Here is a 23,351-nt window from a genome sequence, read left to right as displayed (position 1 = left end):
TTATTGTAAAGGAGGAAAGAGACGCCTACTTCTGCAGGCCTTCAGGAAGCACGGCGCAGAACGCGCGTTTGTTTTCCGGCGTGGGTTCACTCCCCGTGAAAGAGCGCGTCCCTCGCGCCCTTTCACTCGCACATACAGCGTTCGGCGGCGCGCGGCGACGATTTCATCTCCATTGACGTCATACGGAACCTCACGGCAACGGCGACGGCGACGACGACGCCGACGGCAGAAATCTGCTTTGGAGTGTCCATATAATTGCTATCGCAATAATATCTTCTTCCGCGTCTTTTATAGTTATTCCTGCTGCACGCAGAACGCCGTCTTTTATAATCGCAGAGCTCTGCATCGTGTCAAATCCTCCTCTGGGACGAATGACTATACCTTGTAGTCCTCCTCTGGCAACTGCGGCTGTCGTGGAGCCGGCGTTCCGTGCTTGCGCCAGCTGTCGCGTCTCGTTGCCAGCCGATGCGTCTCGTCGGCGTTCCTTAAGCTGTCGCCGATACTCGAGCGTTCCTTAGTCCTAGATTTTCGGCGGGTGTGTGCCGCCATCCATCCTGGATCCTCGTATTCTTCCGGGGAGATTGTCTCTCCCTCCACTCCAACGACGTCCATGTCCTCTGCCGGTGTTGGCCCTTGGCGGAGCGGGGCCCAGTCTCCACTCAGGCCAGGGTGTGGGAGACCCGCCGGCGCAGCGGGTCGGTGTCGTCGTATGCCAGGTAAGGGTTAGCTGGGCCGCCGGCGTGGCGGCGCACGAAAGTCGTTACGGTTCCCCAGAGAGGAGCCCTCCTGCCAAAAAAATTACTCCATCTCCCCCTAAAGGGAACCATGTGTGGATGCGAAGCAGCGGGGAGATGGTTAGCTTGAGCGGGAGATGGTGTAATCGGCTTCGCGTTGCCACGCTGCCTCGGGATCCACCGCTCGACGTTGACAACACCGCATATCCACGAAGTGAATGATGATGAGTGGGCGAAGCACCGGGGATCATTCGGGAAAAACGCCGGAAGCGTTCTCCGGAAGCTGGCTTCCGGAACCGGAAGCAGAAGCCGGCTTCCGGTTCCGGCTTCCGGAAGCCGGAGCATGCGCAGTGCGGGTGTGGACGCCGCACGGCGGAGGGAGGGAGGGAAGGAGTGACATAGCCCCGACCATAAGCTACTTCGCATCTAAAACTTGTTATCCGAAGGCAGTGATGTTCCGACGTCTCTCTTCGTCGAAGTACGGTTTGGAGTCTTGAATTTTCGCTCACAATCGTGGAAAATTTACAGAGCCCATGGATAGCGCGGCTTCTCAGCTTGGCCCCCAAGCGGTGATCACTGCAGGTGGAACTCCGTCACAACGACTCCATGGTCCCGAGGTCGCCTGTCGTGGTTAGTCGCCCAATCATCCTCTCGAATATTAATCACATCAGCAGAGAGACAGAGAGGGTTAATCAGACGTAGGTCCGGTTGGTTACCCTGAACGGTAGAAAGAGGTAAGCGGATAGATAAAGACAGAGGAGGAAAAGTGAGATAAACCGTGTCCACAATCATGCGGTAGCAATGGTAGCGGGCCGCGTTATCAAAGTCTGTTAGGTACGCCCGTTATGTGTAGGCCGTGAACGGTGCGCGTACGGAGTGAGCCAGTGTGTGTAATGGCGTTATGGCGTATCAACTTCTCGGGTATCAAAACCGAAACTTGTTCTTAAGTTATCTAGGGCGTCTTGGATGCTTGCCAACATATTTTTTTAGCGTTTACGGGTGTTTCGGCATTCATTTGAAGGAAAAGAGAGAGAGAGAGCCAGAAAGAAATCGAAAATGTCACGCCGGTAGTACTTTACTAGAACTTCATGTATCTGCAGACTCCGGAGTACAGTCGAGTCAGTCGATAGTCGACGTTAGTGCTGGCAGTTCTGGTTCTTCTTGTGCACGTGTTTTGTACGCCTGCCTTCCGTATAAAACGAAGTTCTGGGTCGTCAGGACGATCCGTGCACACCTTCCGGAGGTGTAGTGAGCGTTGTCGTCGGTCGCAGCTGGAGACAGGCGTAGCGTCGGCGTCGATCAACCTGTGCGCGACGAAAGAATGGGAAAAGGTCGGGGCATTGTCTGTGCCCGCTTACACACGTCGAACCGCCGTCAGTCACAAACGCCACCGCGGGACGCGCACCTGCTAATGGCGAGCCGTCGCGGGTTGCACGCCGTCTGCTCGCCACGTTCGCCCTCTTGCCTTGCGTGTGGAGTAGCGCGCTAGGACTAACGTGGCGGCGACACATTGGCCGCGTTCCAAATCTGGGCGTATAGTTCTTTCAGTCACGGTTACATCCATATGGAGACGCAACTTACCGCCGAATGTTATGACTAGTGACGACAAGAGGAACATCTCGAACATAACCCTCGGCTAGCCAAAAAAAAAAAAAAAAACAATGTCGTAAGTAACTTTAGCCATCATCATCATCAGCCTATATTTATGTCCTCTGCAGGACGTGAAGGCCTCTCCCTGTGATCTCCAATTACCCCTGTCTTGAGCTAGCCGATTCCAACTTGCGCCTGCAAATTTCCTAACTACATCACCCCACCTAGTTTTCTGCCATCCTCGACTGCACTTCCCTTCTCTTGGAATCCATTCTGTAGCTCTAATAGTCCCCCGGCTATCCATCCTACGCATTACATGGCCTGCCCAGGACCGGTATTTTGTAGCGATGCCTTTCCAATGCTGATGCCTTTTCGCGCTTTTCGCGCTTTTCGCGCTTGGTCAGTGGTCCGAGCGACGGTTCGTTCACGTTATCAACAAGATCAGCCGGCCGTGAGCGGTGGATGATAAGACTAGTATAGAATAAAGCATAACGCATCGCCACAAAATACCGGCCCAGCTCCATTTTTTTCTATTAATGTCAGTTAGAATATCAGCTATCCCCGTTTGCTCTCTTCCTGTCTCTTAACGTTAGGCCTAACATGTTTCCTTTCATCGCTCTTTGTGCTGTCCTTAACATGTTCTCGAGATTCTTTGTTAACCTCCATGTTTCAGCCCCATGTGTTAGCACCGGTAGAATGCAATGCCTGTACACTTTTCTTTTCAACGACAGCAGTAAGCTCCCAGTCAGGATTTGGTAATGCCTGCCGTATGCACTCCAACCCAATTTTATTCTTCTGTAAATCTCTTTCTCGTGATCAGGGTCCTCTTTGAGTAATTGACCTAGATAAACGTACTCCTTTACAGACTCTAGAGGCTGACTGGCGATCCTGAATTCTTGTTCCCTTGCCAAGCTATTGAACACTATCCTTGTCTTCTCCATATTAATCTTCAACCCAATTCTTACACTTTCTCCGTTAAGGTTGCTGAATATGACTATGTCATCTGCAAACCGAAGGTTGCTGAGATATTCGCCGTTGAGCCTCACTCCTAAGCCTTCCCAGTCTAAGAGCTGGGAGGACTTAGGATATGGTCGCTTCCTATGATATGATTAATAAACATCGGGCCCCTCGGTTCCCTTTCTTCTCGTTCATTACATAACGAGGGTCTCGAATCCGGCAACATCGATGCTTTCAGGTAGCATGTGTGAGTTGCCAGCATGTGTGAGTTGTGACAAGTTGCTTTCACCCCAAAAAGATCACGTACTCGTGACGCCTGCGGCAGAAAGTACGTTCCACATCCGCCGCCAAGGTTTGTTAGTGGTGGCGCTGGCTAACACTCCCAGGGTGAGTTTCTAGTTGTAAAACATAAATAGCCCAAAAAGAGGATGGGGAAACGGTGCCACGGTAGCTCAACTGGTAAGAGCATCGCACGCTTAATGAGAAGACGTGGGATCGTTGCCCACCTGCGGCAAGTTGCTTTTTCATCCACGATCATTTCCACTAATTTATCATTTAATTCAACTAGTAAGCACAAGTAATTGCCCCTATGTTGTCTGTGGTGTCTGTATTGGCTTCCTATGATATATATATATATATATATATATATATATATATATGTATATATATATATATATATATATATATATATATATATATATAAGCCGTTACGCGAAGACCTAGTGCGTACCTAGTGCGTATTGGTTCCAGTGCAGTGGAGTAGCCGCCGGTGATTTTTTCGTTATTGATATTTAATTAGGTAATCGTAATTCACTACCTAACTCGAGAACCACTATCTTAATTATCAAAGTGATAATGAAAAAATTGTAGAGCGACATGAAAAACTCCCGATACCCCTTTCTGTTGCTCAATACGTGCTATACATAAAAGTGTTTTTCCGAGCGTGAGAAAAGCCCGCGAATGCACGCAAAGTGCCTCGAGCGGCCAGTCACGCGTCAGTTGTGTGTGTATTCGCGGGCTTCTTTCACGCTCGGAAAAACACTTTTATGTAGAGTGTATTGAGCAAGAGAAAGCTGTATCCCGAGTTTTAGGTGCGAAGCACCTTATGCGCTCGGGCTGTCGGAGTCTCCTGTCGTAATCGTCGTCGTCGTAGTAGTCACGGTAAGCAAGCGGCTCGTGCTCGCCCTCGGCACGCGCTCGTACCACTGCTCCCGCGTTCGTCGTCGTCGTCGTCTTCCACAGCTGGCTGCGTTGCCGCTCATCATTCCAGCGTAGAATTTCACTTCTCTTCTGTCGTCGTAATGGGGAGGCCGCGTTTACGGGGTTGTGAGCCATTGCTTAAGGCAGTATGAGCCCATTAGTGGTGCATCACTGCATGCTTCGCATCTCCCCAGGTTTCACGTTAGTGGAGCTGCATTTCGCTCAATGGGTCATTCGAGCACCGAGTTCTTTTTTTTTTTTCATGTTGCTCTACAATTTTCTCATGAACACTCTGATAATTAGGACAGTACTTCTCGAGTTAGATAATTAATTACAATTACCTAATTAAATCTCAGTAACGAAAAATTGCCGGCGGCTACTCCAGTGTTCTGGAAACAATACGCACTAGGTTTGCTTCGCGTAACGCCGTTCTCCCTTTTTTTTTTAAATCGTGCTGCGTGATAGCTGGGAGACCCTGTACACACACACACACACACACACACACACACACACACACATATATATATATATATATATATATATATATATATATATATATATATATATATATATATATATATATATATATATATATATATATAAACTGGGGAGCGCTGTACTGGACACTGTCATTTCCGCCATAATGTCAAACGTCGCAACGGCGGCGTCGTTAAACCAATCAGAGAGGCCGTAGCAGCCCTGCGGGCCAATCAGAGAGCTGACAAGAAAGAGCGAGAGATAAAATGAAGACAGGGATGTTAACCAGTCAATAGTCGTGCTTAGCTACCCTACGCTGGGCGAAGGGGAATAAAAAGAAGGGAGAGGGAGCTGACAAGGTGGCGAATTGGACAATGAGGCGGAATTTGACAATGCCCAGAACATCGCCTCTTGTTCGTAGAAGCAAGTCTCACGTACAGTAATTTATCCAGGGCTCTTTGACGCTTGTCAGTATCCTTCTTTTTCGTAGCTATGATTTAGAGTGCTTGACGGTTCACTTAAAGCAAAAACAAAACAAAAAAAATGGCCAGCCGAAAATTTAATGTCAGTAACCCTTATGCGGAGTCTCTCTTCGTTGTATGGAGACTTTGTGCCTCGTTACTAGACTGAAGGTACAGAACTTCTTTCATTTCTCTCTCTTTCCCTCTCTTTGGCAGCGATGACATGGGCGCTTGAGAAGGGTTCTCATTGATCGTAGGTTGACATGTGCGTCGAAACAATGGGTTTCTCCGGTTTCTTTTTTTTAAATTTTTATTTCATTCTCCCTATCTGCTTCTTTGTGTCTTCATTTCTTTCTGCGTCTTTTTTAATTATACTTTTGTTGTCCAAATGACTTTCCATTGTCTGCCTTGTAGCATATTCCTTCTTCGGTACAATCCCCCCCCCCCGCCCCCCAACCCCATTGTTGTATAGTACTGCTTTCTCGCAATTTTTTATCACTTCCCCGGAGTTTCCTAGATTCCTCTCTTACAAAAAAAAAAGAAGAAAAATGTTAAGTACTACATAGATTTAAACTCGTTGATTTGCGGTGTTCTTGATCTTGTGATTACAATTCGCTTCTATCGCATCCTCGTAGTCGTATTTCCTAAAAGTAAATTTCCCGCCTTTCCTGGCTTTCTCTTGCCGTGTTCTGCTGTACATATGTTGTTGCCGTTATCCAATGAACAAAGTTTACGAAGTAGGCTTATGACGACGCCAGAATGACAATGCGTCACATTTTACCGCGCTGCTTACTCCAAACGTGTCAGTACGCGCGCGCCGGTTTTCACAAACGGTTTCACACACACCGCAGCAGCAGCGAGCCTGTGGCGCGAAAAAAAGAAATGTAATAAAAAACATCGATAAAAATTCTTCTACGAAGAACTGTCGATGGTCCTCTTCTACGTGATAACTTGGGTGAACAGATCTCCAGCGCTTTTAAAAAAGCAGTAGCGCTCTTCGCTTTTAAGTTGGCTTTCTTGCATGGTTGGAAGTGCACGAGCGGCGGCATTTCTGTCGTGTGGCGAAGCTCGCTTGGCGTCATCTTGTCCTCGCAGTTTCGTAACGTGTCCTTCGCGGTAACCGCTTGGAAAATAAGATAACAATTACGTTCCCTACCCCAACATAAGTCCTGATGAATGTTGAGAGCAAATTAACTCAAGGTCTTGGCAGTATTTGGAATAGATTTAAGGAAAAGACATTCATTCTTACCCCTAGGAATACTATCCGGTAACTGAAAATTTGATGCTTAGATTATACGGTGCTAAATAAAGAAACGAGACAGAATCAAACAAGCCACATTGTATAAAATGTGTCGTATTCAAGCTGCCGATTTCCTCCACTTTAGTGACGTGGGTGGGCCTGCCCGCAAGACATAACGGGACCTTTGTTATGTGGGAAAGCTTTCTTGCGGTTCGCGTGTGATAGCTTAGCTACTAATGTATAAGCTATCACACTTTAAGCTTACAACTTACTTATTTGCTACTAAGCTTATACTTGCGATAGCTTGATAATTTTCCAGCTACTGAGTGTTGTTTATCTACAGTACAATTTACGCTGCTAGAGATTTCAGCGAGAGCTTCTATTCGGAGTTGCACAAACGTTTATTTCCGTACTGCAAGAGCAGTAACAGGTGAATACACTGCCACAGGACTCTGCACGGTGATGATGATGATGATGATGATGATGATGATGTACCATTCATTTAAAGCGAATCAGTGACACTTGCCACCCCCGCGTTCGTTCTTTAACGAACGACCACTTTTTGGTATGCATTTCAACCTTTATATATTCCTATCGAGAGCGCCTTCCCTCGATCATACGTGGAATTCGATCAAAGTAAGGACAATCGTAGCGTCTAAAATACAGAAGTACATCGCGCAAATTGTTACTGCCGAAGCCCTGCAAACAGCTGCGAAGCGTTGTAGCGAACTACGCTGATGTTTCGGCTGATATGCTTCCGCACTGGGGAACAACGCAGTACGGAATAGTAATTACTCGAAACGCATTTTACTGCATGTTTCGAATGCTTATCTCTCGAAACTCGCGCAAGACGCAGAGTTTATAGGGAGAAAGAAAAAGTATGCTTTTGAGCACTGACTGATTTAAATTTCGGCAACTAAGTGCAGTTACGTTAATAATCAAAAGTTAACTAGTGAAAATAAGGATTAATTAATAATCGCATTCTCGATTATCTCGCAAATTGTAATGTCCGTTGATGTTACAAAGCATAGTTAGCAAAGATTCTCATTGTCTCTTGAATCTCACATTTTTAATTATCTAATTCTGAAACAATCGGAATAATAGCAATGGCTACACTACAGTCAAGGCCAGCCGACTAGCGGAGATTTCGGCAATTGTTCGGCAGCAAAAATCGCAATTCGTTTTGGTATAAGCTGAAAGCGATTTTTAAAATGCTGCCCATTGATATTGTATGCGCTTGCTGTCGACTCATTATAACGCCAGCGGAATTTCAAAACGGTCATAACGGTTCCTTTAATATTACAGTATTTTAGCATAACGGTACATAGTTATGTCGTTATTGATGCTATTGTCCCACAACTGCGCATGCGCGGTAGGACCTTGCGCATACGCAATCTACATGTGGCAGACGACATTAGTGACGGTAGATCGGCAACAATATGCTAAACTGCTTGATTACTTCGTACATACCGCAGAGCACTGCACTGGAAAGCACGTGCATTTAGAAGGGTGCTGCATATAATTGACGTTACCACAATGACCATAATTAATACCGTCTAGGAAAAGCGCTAGCCGCGATGCAAGAAAACTGCCACCTTCAGCTTTAAGTTGTAACGCGAGAAATTATTTGTTTGTTCTATCCCCCGGGCGGCCTCCGGGAAATGCCAGGGCGGCCTTCCTGGCGCGAAGCGGTTATCTGACCTATATTATCGCTCCGTGACGTCATACGTAAGCGAACAACTTTCACGTGGCGGGCACGCGACACGAAAGCAACCTAAGCGTGTCCGCTGACACACATAATAGCGGCGCGTCGATCTGAAAGTGCTACGCGTTGGTTTGTCGTCTGTCTCCGATAGCTCGTAGCAGACGATCTTGCTACGCACGTAAACGAACTTGATATAGTTAGCCCTCTAACTCTCTCTCTCCCCCCCCCCCCCCCCCCCCCCCTAGGCTACTCCTGTGAAACATAGTACGTACTTAATTCGCAGTTTCTTTCAGCAGATTTAGTCGGTGTATTTATAGAGCATAAGGTGATGAGGTTCCATTGTTGCGTACAGCGCAGCCATGAGTTGCGCAATGACGGGCTGCATGAATGCGCACCACTTCTGCTGTTCTCAACTAAGCCGCAATGACGTGCGTCAGGCAGTGAATCAAAGGTCTTAACAACAATAATGTATATATAGCAGGACTAAAAAATGGTGCCAACCACCGGCTTTAAGTTTACTGGTCTACCGGAGTGCACAAATATATCCTGACGTTACCTAAAACGCACCTTTTTGGACCGCTGCTGCAGTTACACAATGTTGCGGTTGACGACGCGCGAACAGACAACTCGGCTTCATGATCGGCTCTGATGACGTGTGAATAAAAAAAAAGAAAAAAAGCACACCGAACGTCGCCGTCGTCGTTCGTGGTTTGCAGTGGTGGAAGCGACACACTCGCAGTCGCGGCGCAACTGTGCAGCCACTGCCGACCTCGTTCAAAGCGAACACGAGTACACGAGAGTTAGGCAAGGGCACAACCACACGTAGCGGATCCAGAAAGTAGGCTTTTCCGCCAGGGCTTATTCCGTTGCCAACGGCGCAGGCGGTCGCGTCGTCTGCTGCGCGCGCACCTGTTGCGAATCGGCTGCTGCTGCTGCCGCTGCAACGGCGGCGCTGCCGGCGCCGCCCTTCTGCGTCGTTCGGCTTCGCTGCTGTCGTCTGCTTTCGTTTGTCGTCTGCTGCTGCTTCTGCTGCTGCAGCAGCAGCGGAGGGGAGAGGCGAGGCGAGCGCGCCGGTGCTTCTTCCCCCCCTCCCTCCCCCCGCAATGGGTCGACTTGGACGTGCCCCCGCAGCAGCGAAGCGTTTTCGTTTTCCCCCGGCAAGCCGGCTTCGCCGCTGGCGCTGTGGCTGAGAGATCGGCGCGGCGCTCTCGGCGCTGAAGAGCGAGCACGAGGGAAGCGCGAGCAAGGAGCAGACGTGCTTTTGGCGCAACGCCGCCGCCGCCGCTGCAACCGCCGCAAGCGCGGCAGACGACGCCAGGCGCCGCTCGCCGCCCGTTACAACGCGAACTCGCGCTCCTCAGAGATCCCGCGTGTGCCGCCCTGGATTGGCAGAACCGTCGTCGCAGCGACAGAAGTAGCCGAGCAGCGCGCCGCAGACGACGCAGCACATCATGGGAATAGTACCTGGAATGACGACGACGAGCCCGTGACTCTTGTGGGGGAGTGCTTTTTTTTTTTATTTGCTTCGTCGACTGCAGTGTCAGGATGAAGTCCAAGAGAGGTGAGTGCTTGCAGATCTTTTTCGGTCAGAAAAAGTGAGCGCCGTCCGGTATGTCCTCGAAGCGACCACGTGCCGCCGCGTCAAGTTCGAAACGTCGCCGTCATCTCGCGCGTTCGCGCGCGCTGCGAGAAAAAGCTTTTGAAGCAGACGATCGGTATTCGTCTGCAACAGTCCTCCTCGTCGTCTGCACCTTGTTTTCTTCGAAAAACAAAAACCGTGCCAACGCTGTAACCGTTAGAACGCAGAAAGCTTGCCGCTCGGCCGAGCGGCCGCCAAATGTCAAACCGTCCTTCCGACACTTGACATTAGCGCTGACGGCTGCTGTGAACCAACACGAAGGCGCGGTGCGCCGTTTGTTTTTCCTCCTGGCGACGAATATCCGTTGAAATGGCATGTCTCACCTCAGTTCTACAGACATGCAAATTCGCTGCATTCCTTCTCTCCTTTTGCTTTTTTTTGTACCCCCCCCCCCCCCCCCCCACCTCCCCATTTCCGAACGCATGTTTCTGCACGCATGTCCACATGTGTTGTAAGAAACCACAGTGCAGTTTGAATATGTATATACCACATACACTTTCACTTTTTTTTTTTTTTTCCTCTTGCCGACTTCCCGGTTACGCTCGTTTATACTCTTCCGTGCGCGTCACATGGGCGCACGTTTGACGTGTGCGTAAGCATCATATAATAACCTCGTGTGAGGGATTCACCTTCAAGGTCTTTTTTTCTCCGCGACGTTTCGGCAGACTGAAGAGAGCGAAGCGGTGCGCTTTTGACCCCGATTTCGTCTCGTCAATTCTTACACGCAGCCGGGCAGGAGGTTGACATGCGAGAGACGACGCTTCCTTTTTCCTCGTTTTCGCGGTTTTTTTCCTTTTCTTCATTTCGTTTTCTGTCCAGCGTTTCCTTTCCGCTGTCGTCGTGGTTGTATAGAGTCGACCGCGTGTGCTGTCGTTCTGCCAGCCCCTGCTTCGCCCTTGACAGCTCTCTCGCCGCACATGCGGTGGAGAGTCGGTGTGTGTGTGTGCGCTTGTGACGCAAAAGGAGAGCTCGCTATCTCTCTTCTCTCTCCACGCGGACGGCGGCGCCGCCGCGGCCACAAAATGCCGCGTGCGCAACACTTATACTGCCTCGATCCACTTCTGCGGTGCTGGCTTTAACGCTATCTCGAGCGCCGCGCAGTTATTTAATATAATGACAACGGCCGCAAAGAAGAGCTCGCGCTTCAAACTCGGACGGCTCTCCCGCTGCGATCCCGCCATTTTTTTTTTCGGAGCGCCTCCTGTGAGCAAGAAACAGAGGGACATCTGTCGCGCACGCGCCGTTCGTTTGTCGCGACTTGACGTTGCTTCTTATTACTTTATTCATCCGCGACAGGTGGCGCGACAATTGGCAAATTATCTATCTATCTATCTATCTATCTATCTATCTATCTATCTATCTATCTATCTATCTATCTATCTATATATATATATATATATATATATTTGTCTGTCTGTCTGTCTGTCTGTCTGTCTGTCTGTCTGTCTGTGCCACATAGCGTGGAGCTTTTTGAAGCACATTAAGTAAAAAATTTGCAACTGATATTGCTGAACAGACGTAATTGGCGAATCTGAAGCCGGCAGTTCGCAATGGGCCAATACTAGGAGACGTTGCGTCTAAATAGGCACCGTTTGAGGACGCAGAAAACATTCGTGAAACCTGCCGAGTAGGGAGGAAACCCAAGACTTCTTTCTTCGCTCGAGCCGGGTATTTATAACGTTTGCATAAGCGACGCTGCGTCGATTGCGGCAAAAAACGGCGCGTCGTCGCAGAACCCAGAGCTGAAGTGACACTGCACGCATCTTACGAGAGGTTGCAGTTGTTTACACTGTTACCGCCTCTGGGAGACAGCGTGCGAGTGGAAAAAAAAAAAGAAGAAGAAAAGCACGAAATGGGATATACAGAAAGAAAGGAAGAACGTTGCAGTGGTCATCACTTTCGAGTGCCCCTTTCTTTTTTTTTTTTTTCCTTCTTCTGCGTTCTCACGTTTGTTTGATAAGTCTAAGAGAAAAACACTTTGGCAGATTTCTTGACGGTCGGCAGTGGCTGTTTTCTGGGGGCAATTTTTTGTATTTTTTAAAACCCTGTAATGGACCCAAGTGAAGTTCCATATTAAAGAAAATTGGAACCACTAGTTCTATTTCTTTAAGACCGTAGGAGTACATTTGCAAACGCAAACAAAATTAAGTTATTTGAGTAAGAACCTAATTATTATGTTCATTCATTAATAAGCAATAACTATACACAACTGAAACGTCGGCCCGGTGTATGACAACTGCTACTATGGATTATGCGTCAATCTTCCCGTGCTCAGATCAGAATGTTGAGGTATGAAACTCGATAGCCTAGCATAAATGGTACGTTGGACATGACGGGGTTAATGTAATGTTTGCCGTTTGCCGAGAGTGATGGTGGAGGCCCGAGAGACAGATGTGAGAGCTGTGTTCTTATAAATGATGCGGCTGTTTGCGACGTTGTACAGTTACTCGCAATTTTCCGGTTCAACCGTTTTCGTTCGTGAGAAATCGACGGTACATACACGGAAGTTTACTTACAAGGTTGTTCCTTGTTTTCGATCAGGGCATTGCAAGGAACCGTTGAAAGCTGTCGTCTGCAGGTTTCTGCTGCTTCTGCTACAGTCGCTACTGCTGTACGAATAGTGTGAATGCGTTTTTCTTTTTTCTTCGTTCTGTCATTGTTTCCCGATTGCTGCTGACGCTAACAGTTTTGATCCTTGACACTTCAAGAACCGTTCAACAGTGGGAAGTTGCTTAATAGTGGTGCTACTAAAGCTGTCGTTCGCGTTGCTATCAGGATGCTCTTCTTGAAGAACTCGCGAGCGAGGATGCCGTGGCCTTCTGTTATACTTCTGCTGCGACGTTTCCAGGGCACGCAGCGTGGCATTTTGTTGCCGTCTGCGAAGGGCAGCAGCCTTTGCAAGGGGCCATTGAGAGGCGTCGTCTGCAAGTTTCTTCGGCTTCTTCCTCTGTTCAAATGCTACTGCTGTGCACCTTCTTTGTCGGTCACTGTTTTGCAATAGTTGCTGGCTCAAAGTTTTGATCCTTGAAGAATTGGACCGCGCGATCGTGGTTGTTTGCATTTTAGCAGTGGTGCTATTAACCGTTGTCTTTCACGGTGCGATCAGCGCGGGCTCTTCTGGAACTCGCCAGCAGAGCTGTCGTCGTCTGCCGCGCGACTTCTGCTGCGATCTTCTGGAACTCGCGAACTGCAAAGCTGTCGTCGTCTGCTGCGCGACTTCTGCTGCGAGGTTTCTAGCGCACGCGGCTTGTCATTTTGTTGCCGTTCGCGAAAAAGAACAGCAGGCTATAGCGCTCGCTATATAGTTCGCTCTCTCGAATGCCATTGTGTGTCCCGCTTTGCGGGGTAATCAATAACCGACCAATGTTTCGCGCGCGCCGTTGTGTGTGTGTGTAGGCACGCTATTTGTGGTAACAGTCGCGGCAGCATTCCCGCCTTGTGTAAACCCTTTCTGTGGATTCGCCTCCGCCTTCCGCGTGTTGTCGTGACGTCCTCGCGCGAGCCCGTGGTCGAGCTCGGCGGTCAGATCGCGACTTGTTTGGCGACCGCGCATGAATGCCGTTTTGTTTTTTTCTTCTTCTTCTTGTTTTGTGCGCTTCCGGCAAAGGTGAGCCGATCGGCGCGCATCTGCCGTTCATTGTTGCGCGCACGAGGCTCGTTGACGCGTCGGCGACGCAGGCGCGCTCGACCGCGCGGGAAGTGCGCTAGACTTTGCCGAACACTATACTCCCGAAGCTTTGACGCTTTTTTTTTTTTTTTCCCGAGCTTGTTGTCGTCGTCTCTCGAGGTCTTGTCGCTGTTGGGTCGCTGATTTATCTTTTTACTTCTTCTTCTTTCGTTCCTGTCGGGCCTGTAGGCTGTTGCTGCGTCTATTGCGTTGCCGTCAGTGCTGCCGCTGTCGTTACCGCTTTGTCAAGGTAGTTGTCGTTGTTGCTCCTGTCGTTGTTGCTCCTGTCGTTGCTGTTGTCTTCGCTGATTGCGGTGTCGTCGTTGACGTTGCGACGCTGTCGTTGCGAGTATCGTTGTCGGTGTGTCTATCGCGCCGCTGTCTTTACCGCTGTGTGAGTGTATAGTTGTCGTTGTTGCTCCTGTAGTTGTTGTTGTCTTCGCTGCTTTCAGCGTTGTCGTTGTTGTTGCGGCGCTGTCGCTTCGGGTGTCGTTGTCATTGCTGTCGCTGCTATCGCTGTCGTTTGCTGCCGCTGCTGCTGCCGCTCTCGTGACCGTTGCTGCGTCGCATCTCGCGTTGCGTGGAGCAATTAACTGCAGCGCAGTCCGCGGGAGTCGCTTGGAATCGTTTTCTGTGGATTCTGCCAGAAGTGTTTCCAGCTGTCTCAAAGAAACGCCGTTATATCGCCCAGTGGGACGGGTTCGGCAGTCGCACGTAGCACGACACTTCGCTCATTCATCAGTACACGACTGTACACGACTAATTTCCTGCTTGGTCTTTACTTCGGCAACGTGCGTTTGTCAGGGGAAAACGCGAAAAAGCCTCCGGATGGCTCGGTCGGAGCATGTTTTCCCGGTTGCCCGTTAGCCTTATTAGCACCGCGTGCACTGGCCAGATGACTCTGCGATTCAATCATTTATCCTACCAGTGTCATCAATTAAAAAAAAAGAGAGAGAGATGACACAACCTACTTGTACGCGAGGAGACGCTTGTTTGACTGATAAACGCTCCACTTTGCCCAGACCAACGCCCAAGTCTGGCAATGATCGTGCTACCGCATTCGAGCGCGTTCTGAAGCGCTCATCGCGATTCTGATTCGCGTCCCTCCAATTTCGCTTCTTTCGTTCGCTAGGCTGTGTGTTTCGGCACTGCTATGGACTACGGCCATAGAGAAACGCACAGATGCTTCGACTATGGCCATAGCGAAACATACAGATGTTTCTCTATGCTATGCCATGGCATTGGGAACCTTCACGTACACATTCACGATCAAATCTACTGCAGCCTCCGAGATCCCAGCAGCCGCCGCTGCAATCTCGAAGGCCACGTTGCGGCGCCGGTCTGTTCGGCGACCGTCGCGCAGAAAGAAGCGTTGTTCGCAAAAAAAGGCTCGATCGCTGCAGCGCCGACGGCGGCGCTCTTGTTGATACAAGGTGTCACGCGGCGTGCCTTTCTCCGCGGCACGCTGCGTGTTCGCCGCCGTTAAAAAAGGGCACGCCGCGCGGCATAAGGTCGCATCTTGACGTCTTCGCGGCGCGTTGTTCGAGCCCGAGGTGGCATATCGCGCCGCGTTCCGCGAAGAGCGTCGTGTTGTCATCAGCGCGCGATGGAACGTCGGCGAGCGCCTCTCTCAGAGAGATTGTTGCTCGCAGAAAGAGAGAGAGAGAGTAAGCGTAGAACCAGATGCTTGAATATAAAATGACAGCGAAATATCGGCTCGCACGCCGCGGTGCCGAGCGTCGCTAATCAGTGCGTATCTGCGTCGAAACGATTCAAGCTGTTTCGAAGCGCTGCATATATACGGCGAAAAATGACTGTCGTTAAACGGCGGTGATATCAACAGCTGATCGTTTTAGCATGCTGAGACTCGGAAGCATTAGCGCAGCCATGATTTATGTCTATAAATAAATAAATAAATAAATAAATAAATAAATAAATAAATAAATAAATAAATAAATAAAAAGTTGAAGCACTTCCTAAAAACAACTGCTTATTATGTCAACGTGTCGTCTGAAGCCCGGTCCTCTCTCTCTCTCTCTTTTTTTTTTAATGCGAAGCATTTTTTGACGAACATATGCCACATTGAGAGTATCTATCTATCTATCTATCTATCTATCTATCTATCTATCTATCTATCTATCTATCTATCTATCTATCTATCTATCTATCTATCTATCTATCTATCTATCTATCTAGCCGTCTACGTCTTGGTGCTTTCATGGTCGTTTCGCTAACTTTGTATGTACCAAAATTGGCATAAATTGGCAAAATTCCGGCCTCGGAGGTCATAGCGGAGGCCCGATCGGAGACGCTACCGTGATTGTTTATGACCTTTGAGGCTATAGCAATGTTCCGTTGCATCATGGTCGTTGACAGCTTATTCCTCCTGTATACGCCGATGCTTGCTGGCACACATCTGAACAGCGGCTAATCCGCGCATCCGCTTCCTCAGCCAATTGGGAGGCGGGCGCCGCTCGTGACGATGTATATAGTCTCCAAATTAAGCCAACAGCACCTAGATAGCACGAGGCCTGTTCACACCGATCCATGACGACGTCATGCTATTTGGCCCGGCTGCCCTAGAACGAATAACGGGGATGCTCCCGAATGAAACCAACAGTGATTTTTGACGTCACCGCTTTCGTCACGCCAGCCTTCGCAATGGAAATTTCGAGCCAGGTATACATGACGTCATGGATCGGATTGAACGGGCCTTGAGGCTTGTGCTACCTATAGAGGTGTTGGTTAAGCATATGCGGCCCCTGAACAGTGGGATGGCCGGAGCTCAAGACGGAGTTCAAGACGGAGTTCAAGACTGAGTTCAAGACTGAGTTCAAGACTGAGTTCAAGACGTCGGGATGCGTTGAGCTAACCGCCAGTCACGTGCCTCTGCCCGAAAGCGCGCTTCAGGATTAACAAGTACCCCCCTCCCCAACCTTTCTGTTACCCGTTCCGAGCAAGGTAACGCAAACGTATATACATGCTTGAGTAACAGTGGCAGCAGTACACAAGCTTTGGGGCTGTGCAGTAGCAGCGCCAGCTCGCGTTATTTACAGCCCGAAACCCTTATCTTTCCGAGCCTTCCACTCGAAAAGAGTTTAGCGAGGTTTGGCGTGTGTACCCGCCTCGGCTGGCACTCCTCCAGCTACGTCGAACTTCTTCCGCGCTGGCGACCCTCACTGCGATGCTGACGGGCTGGCCCGGGGTGAGAGACAGACTTGCAAACAAACCGGTAGCATATAAGACGACTGGCCAAGTTTCTTTGGAATACCCGAGCACGAACGACATGCTCAGGGCGCAAGGATGGCCCCATCGAGCTTAAAAATAGCCAGCGCGCTAATGGTTTTTCGCCTGACGGCATGATTTTCTACTGAGTAGATCCACTGTTAAAGGAAACGCGTCTGACTGGATAAAGAATGGATTTTAACAGCAACATTTCTTCCACTGTGTCGCGAATGAGAAAGCGGCCGACGTGTCGTCTCGGGCAGACATCCGTGCATAACGAAAAATAATCTGCCAGCTATCTCGTCGCATATCTCAGCTGTAATTGAGGAATAGATGAATGGTTCATGTACGCTGTGCTGAAAGCTACCGTAGATTGGCAACTCCATTTCGCCCATACCAACATTACAACTTAATTAGGTAAATGTCAGTTAAGTGTTTCGTTTAATGATGGACATAGATTTTTAGACAATCTGTAGATTGTCGGTAGACATCAATTACGTTGCTTTTGCTCTTCCTGTAGAGCGAAACCTTTTTTTTCTATATCCGAACGCGTTTAAGTGAAAGTCGTTACGGAGACTGGCCCCTTTGTTCTTTTGGCGTTCACAGACGTTCACACTGGTTGTGGGCATACAATGCCTACAGCCAACAGAAAGCATAAATTCATTAGTATATGCAGGCTGTCCATAGATGTTCTCTAGATGCCAAAGGAAAACAATCTATAGACCACAGAATCTGCAAAAGCACATCATAGGCGGCGATCATATACATAAATGGGACGCAGCCGACGCAACAAGAACAGTTCATGTATAAGCCGACAACGTGCACTCGCGTCCGTTCTGAATTACCTCTGTGGTCCCCCCCTTTTTTAGCGCACGTTTCAGTCGTTAAAGTAGGCACACGACGAATGGAGAACAAATGGACAAAGGGGGGCTAAAGACCCAGCTGTCATTTTTGCTCGTTCGCCTGTGTTTTGTTCGCCAGGTTTTATATCCACCGTTTCCGTTTCCTTAGCTTTCTATCTCTTTTTTTTTTTTTTCGTATCAGCACGCGTAGCGCTTGCATGTAGCTTAACTCGCGACAACATATTTTTTTTACCGCCAAATTAGGTTTCCTCGCAGTCTCAGCCTCTGGCCTGACTCCTGTAATAGAAGCGAGTTTTAGCTCGTCTGTATTAAAGCTTACGCAATGCCAGAATGCTGGCTGGCAGCGCCATCTTGTAACGTTATCTTCAACTATGAATGCGTTAGTAACGCGTTTGTGTGTAGCGTCATTGTTTCCGCAATAGGACGAGAAGGAAAGAAAGAAATCTACTATATGCTAATGAGTGTTACTGCCAACGTCTTTGCACCAGCAAATAGGTGAAACACGCTCGTCGCAATTATGCATGGAAGAATTATATACGATATATAGGTATCTCGACACATAAAATAAATATTTTATACAAATATTTTGAAGGGGATTTTACTGTTGTTCGTTATAAACGATAATTCGTATATCCTGGTTCGACTGTATAAACTATAAGAGAGAAAGAACATTACGTCACGCCTTGGCAAGCGAGCCCTCCGTGAAGCCATTCGCTTCAGGCCCGACACGTTACCTCTGAAACTCGGACCATTGGCCAGGAATGTTTGGTTCGCGGTAGTTTTTTTTTTTTTAATCGATGGGCGCACTTGTTCGGCTGCCCTGTCATAGCTCTCTGCCTGCAGAGCGGAAGCACTAAAACCTACCGCGCGCTCTGACGGTGACGATCACGTGTCTAGCCGATATACGTTTGGCTTCCATCGCGTTGTTCAATCCTCACAAAGTTCTTACCTTAGCGCTGTGTCCGCGTCGTTCCTTTCAACTATAGTCCTGTGTTCTTCTTGTGCGCCAAAAAAAAAAAAAAAAGTCGGCCCTACATGGGCCAGGACGGCGCGGGCCACTTTGCTGTCCAACCAAGATGGCGGCTGCTGAGTATAGCCGGCCTGGAAGATCGGCCGAGAATTCGCACGTGCACAAGAAAACGTAGCCACACCTTATTACGCGCTGAGTCTAAAGGTTACGTTGTGTTTATCATAGGTTCGCGCATGCTAAATGTTCAAATACACAGCGATAGCATACGTTGTTTTTGAGCTTTCTTCGTCAACACGAGGTGACGTAAGTCGCAGAGACCTTTTCCGAAGGCGTGCCGTCGCTAGGACTCGAAGCTGTCTTCTTAGCAGCCATTGGAGACAGTCTGTCTGGCTCTCTGCAATACTGGCCAGAATTGGAATACGCTCATTTTTCGTTTTCGACTTTCTCGCCTGGCGGGTGATGATAGCGATAGTGGTACGCGTGTCCCTTTGAAACGGAGCAGTGGTATACCTTTCTGATGTATACGTCATCTTCGTCTGCTATCCCGCGACACCAGTCTCCTTGCCTGTATACACTATGCACGTCTGTTCGTTTACAAAGATGCACATTGTCTATAGACCGAGCAGTGTGCAGGAAACAGCGTAAGAGTTATCTGTAAGCGGTATAAGCGGTTAAGTAGTCGTCTATGTAGTGACCCAGGAACACTGCTCACCTTCCGTCTGTTCTCGTCACACGCACGCACGATTACCGCGTTTATACGAACTCTCGTCTTTCACGGTCAGAGCTTAATTAATGAGAAAGGGGGGGGGGGGGGGGTTACGCGCCGGGTTATCGCGAGGCGCATTAACGAGCTCCGAAGCGTAGTCACGCTGCCCGAGTTCGCCATCGTGCCTAATCGAGTTGGACCTCGCGCGGGAAAAATGGGAGGGAACGGCTGAGGTTACCGCGCTCGGCGTTTCTGCGTGTACCTGACAGGCGTGCACACCTGCACCCATGCCTCCTTTCGCGAGGCCGCTGCTACAGTCGGGCCTCATCTCCCCCGTGCGACTGTCACACATGGAGGATGATGGCTGGCGGACGTGCAGCGGCGCACCGTTGTGAAATGTTTTAGCCGCGCCTGGAGCAGGCCTGCAGACCCGGCAGGGGGTTCTCTCAGCCCAGGCACTCCAAAACCACAAGTATACGCCTGTTGTGACCGTGCACGGAGTGCGTGGTTACATCTATCTATCTATCTATCTATCTATCTATCTATCTATCTATCTATCTATCTATCTATCTATCTATCTATCTATCTATCTATCTATCTATCTATCGTATGTATGTATGTATGTATGTATGTATGTATGTATGTATGTATGTATGTATGTATGTATGTATGTGTGTGTGTGTGTGTGTGTGTGTGTGTGTGTGTGTGTGTGTGTGTGTGTGTGTGTGTGTGTGTGTGTGTGTGTGTGTGTGTGTGTGTGTGTGTGTGTGTGTGTGTGTGTGTGTGTGTGTGTGTGTGTGTGTGTGTGTGTGTGTGTGTGTGTCCTAGCTGCGCGCGAATGACAAGAGCGTCTAAGGTGTAGCGCCAGTACTAAAGCACAACGCGACAAAGTGCTGCAGTCTCGCTCGCTGTGGCTATTAGTGTGTGTGTGTGTGTGTGTGTGTGTGTGTGTGTGTGTGTGTGTGTGTGTGTGTGTGTGTGTGTGTGTGTGTGTGTGTGTGTGTGTGTGTGTGTGTGTGTGTGTGTGTGTGTGTGTGTGTGTGTGTGTGTGTGTGTGTGTGTGTGCAGAGACATGCAATTGCAGCATGATCTGCGCAGTCGCATAGAGTGGCATGGCACTGGCATCAACAGGATGTCGCAGGTGCGCCTCGGCCCCTCTCGGGCGCATCGCACCCGTCACACCGCAGACGTGTGTGTCAGCGAGCGATTCGAGGCCTAGTTTCTGTCTTTTTTTTTTTTTCTGTCTCCTGTTTCTCTAGAATGACGCTTTGATTGTGCCTGCGTGTGTGAATGTGAGTGAGTTGTGTCCGATTGCGCGTGCGTGACTGTCGCTTTCATAACAGTCGCGTCCGTTCGATTACGAAATCCGGAGACGTTTATAGCAAGGCGCCTCGGGCAGGCAGTCCGGCGAGGGCGTTCATTGTGGCCAGACGCAAGGGACGCCGGTGGATGCTGTGCTTGGAGGAAGAGATGCATCACTGTCTACGCTATCTCATACGTCATCAAGAGGTCTTTTTGTCGGTTGCCACGCAGATAACGAACCTCGCGTTTGATGCCAAAACCTTCGTCCTGTTGCAACGCTGGGCACAATTTTTGAATGTCACTTGTCTTGGACGAGACATTTGTGAAGTTATGCGTGTACCAAAACAAATATATAAAGGCCAGAATTAAAGAGACACTAAACGGAACTACTAAATCAACTTATACGGGTGAAGTATATTTAGGCCACTTATATCGTAATTTCTGTTAAAAAAAAAAGGTTTTTAGACGACATACGAAACCTGCAACTGCGCTTCTCCACGCACCAAGATGGCGGACATAAGGTTGGAATCGTAATTGAAGTGTCAACAAGCGGGTCGGTGACGTCATTCCTGCCGCCTTCCGTTCCCTGCCATGTCTAAAACGCGTGTTTCAGTTTTAACAGTGCCACTACAGCAACTAGCGGGAACGCGGCCATCTTAGTTAGGGCAAGTTAGGTGTGTGGAAAAGCCTGCTTACAGAATATTGTTTTTTTTTTTCCCCCTCTTTCTTCCTGGACAACTCTGAACCACGAAGTTTACAAATCCGTAAATCTGCACCAGAACCAGATATATCGCAGTTCTGTAAACATCATCCGTCGTGGCATGTGAATCGCACAAAATTGATGTACGAGTTTACAGTTTCCTGTGGTTATATTCCTAGGAAACCCTGTGCGCATAACCCGCCGCTGTAGCTCCATTGGCTATGGCGTTGCGCTGCTGAACACGAGGTATCGGGTTCGACCCCCACCGCCAAGGCCGCGTTACAATCGAGGGAAAATGGAAAAACGCTCACGTATATAGTTAGATTTATGTGCACGTTAAAGAACCCCAGGTGGTTACAAATTGATCCGGAGTCACCCACCCACAGGCGTGTCTCATAATCCGATCGTGGTTTTGGCACGTAAGCATCAGAAGTTAATTACTTAATTGTTCTTTTTATACGTGTACAGTGGTTTCGTTATACCGAATGAACGAATTAAGGCGTCGACGACGTATATAGAGCGAGTCGGGTCATGTCGGCGTGCGCGCTCGCTCCGGCAAGCACGATATATTGAACTGAATTGAACTTTTATTAGACAATGTGAGGTCCTACCGAAAAGCATGTTTATAAGCATCAGGATCCGTAGCATCACGCTAGTATGGATCCATGCAACAATAACATGCATAAACTTGCAGGCAGGAAGCACATATATACATCAGGTTAGCATTCGAAACAAGGAATTTACGAATCTAATACATTTATACATAACTTTAACAGCATATCAGGTTAGCAATTCAAAACAAGGAATTCACAAATCTAATTTCCAAATTCAAAATCTAACTCTAGGCGGCGAGCGTGCGTCTATCTCGGGAGCTTTGGAAACGGGTTAAAAAAAAAAAAAAGGAAATCGTAAAAGGCCGACTGCAGAGAGGGGGGAGAGACGAGTGGAGAGGGTGTGAAACGGCCGGCATTGTTCGGGGTCGGCATGACGCCATGCGTTATAGGGCTCTGCGCCCGTTCATCTGACAGCTGGAAAGAGATTCGCGCAGAACGCGTGAGGCATATAATATAGTAGTATATAGCGCGGGACCTTGGGCGTGGGGCTTGAGCAAGAGTTATAGAAATCGTGGCAGGAGGCGTCTGTGTGGTTTTTTGTTTACTAGGAGGCTTGATTTTTGTTTTCCCCGTGTTTATGTTACTCTTAGGACAGTGCAATACGGCAAATACGTTCTACGGAAAGATCGGCATGGCGGAGGAAGACAGCCCGGCAACGGGAAGACTAATCCGCAAGACAGGGAGAAAATAGGCCCGACAGGAAGACAACCTGACAATCGGCAAAGCAGCAACACAATCGGCGAGACAGGAAGACGATCGGCTATACAGGAAGGCAATCGGCAAGGCAGGAAGACAATCCACAAATACAGGAGGGCAGTCGGCATTGCAGTAAAGCATTATGCACGACGGGAAGACAATAGGCAAGACGGGAAGGCAATCGGCAAGGCAGGAATACAATCCACAGTACAGAAAGGCTGTCGGCATAACAGTAAAACACTCGGCACGATAGGAAGACAAAAGGCAAATGAGGAAGAGAATCGGCGTGACAGGAAGGCAATCGGCAATAAAGACAGTCGACATGAAGGGAAGACAATCAGCAAGGCAGGAAAATTATCCACAGTACATACAGTAAAACAGCCGGCGCGACAGGAAGACAATTGGCATGAGAGAAATACAGTCGGCAATACAGAAACACAGTCGGCATTACAGAAATACAATCGGCAATGCAAAAAGACAGTCGACAAGACAAGAAGGCAATCGGTAATACAGAAAGACACTGCAGGAATAGAATCCACAGTACAGGAAGTCTGTCGGCATTTATACATTAAAAGAACATTAAAGGCAATAGGTAAGTCAGGAAG

The 23,351-nt window shown here is 48.8% G+C and overlaps 2 protein-coding genes across 4 annotated transcripts in view; one reads left to right on the top strand and one right to left on the bottom strand.

The window, feature by feature from the left end:
- LOC119466069 (serine/threonine-protein kinase Sgk2) overlaps positions 1-13,306 on the bottom strand; it is a 64,958-nt gene extending 51,652 nt beyond the window's left edge. The window contains exon 1 of one of the 3 annotated variants that reach the window (XM_049657782.1): positions 12,520-13,306. The gene's annotated coding sequence lies outside the window, so the exon portion shown is untranslated. Of the gene's footprint in view, positions 1-8,927; positions 9,240-12,519 lie in introns of those variants that run through there. The other 2 variants (XM_049657780.1, XM_049657783.1) reach the window with 2 other exon arrangements.
- LOC119466554 (homeobox protein TGIF2-like) overlaps positions 9,553-23,351 on the top strand; it is a 122,146-nt gene continuing 108,347 nt past the window's right edge. The window contains exon 1 of the mRNA XM_037727076.2: positions 9,553-9,925. Coding sequence (XP_037583004.1) covers positions 9,910-9,925 — 16 coding nt within the window. The 5' untranslated portion in view covers positions 9,553-9,909. The remainder of the gene's footprint in view (positions 9,926-23,351) is intronic.

This window comes from Dermacentor silvarum, chromosome 10 (assembly GCF_013339745.2).
Source record: "Dermacentor silvarum isolate Dsil-2018 chromosome 10, BIME_Dsil_1.4, whole genome shotgun sequence".
Taxonomy (NCBI): Eukaryota; Metazoa; Arthropoda; class Arachnida; order Ixodida; family Ixodidae; genus Dermacentor; species Dermacentor silvarum.
This window is presented reverse-complemented; position numbering and strand designations above follow the sequence as displayed.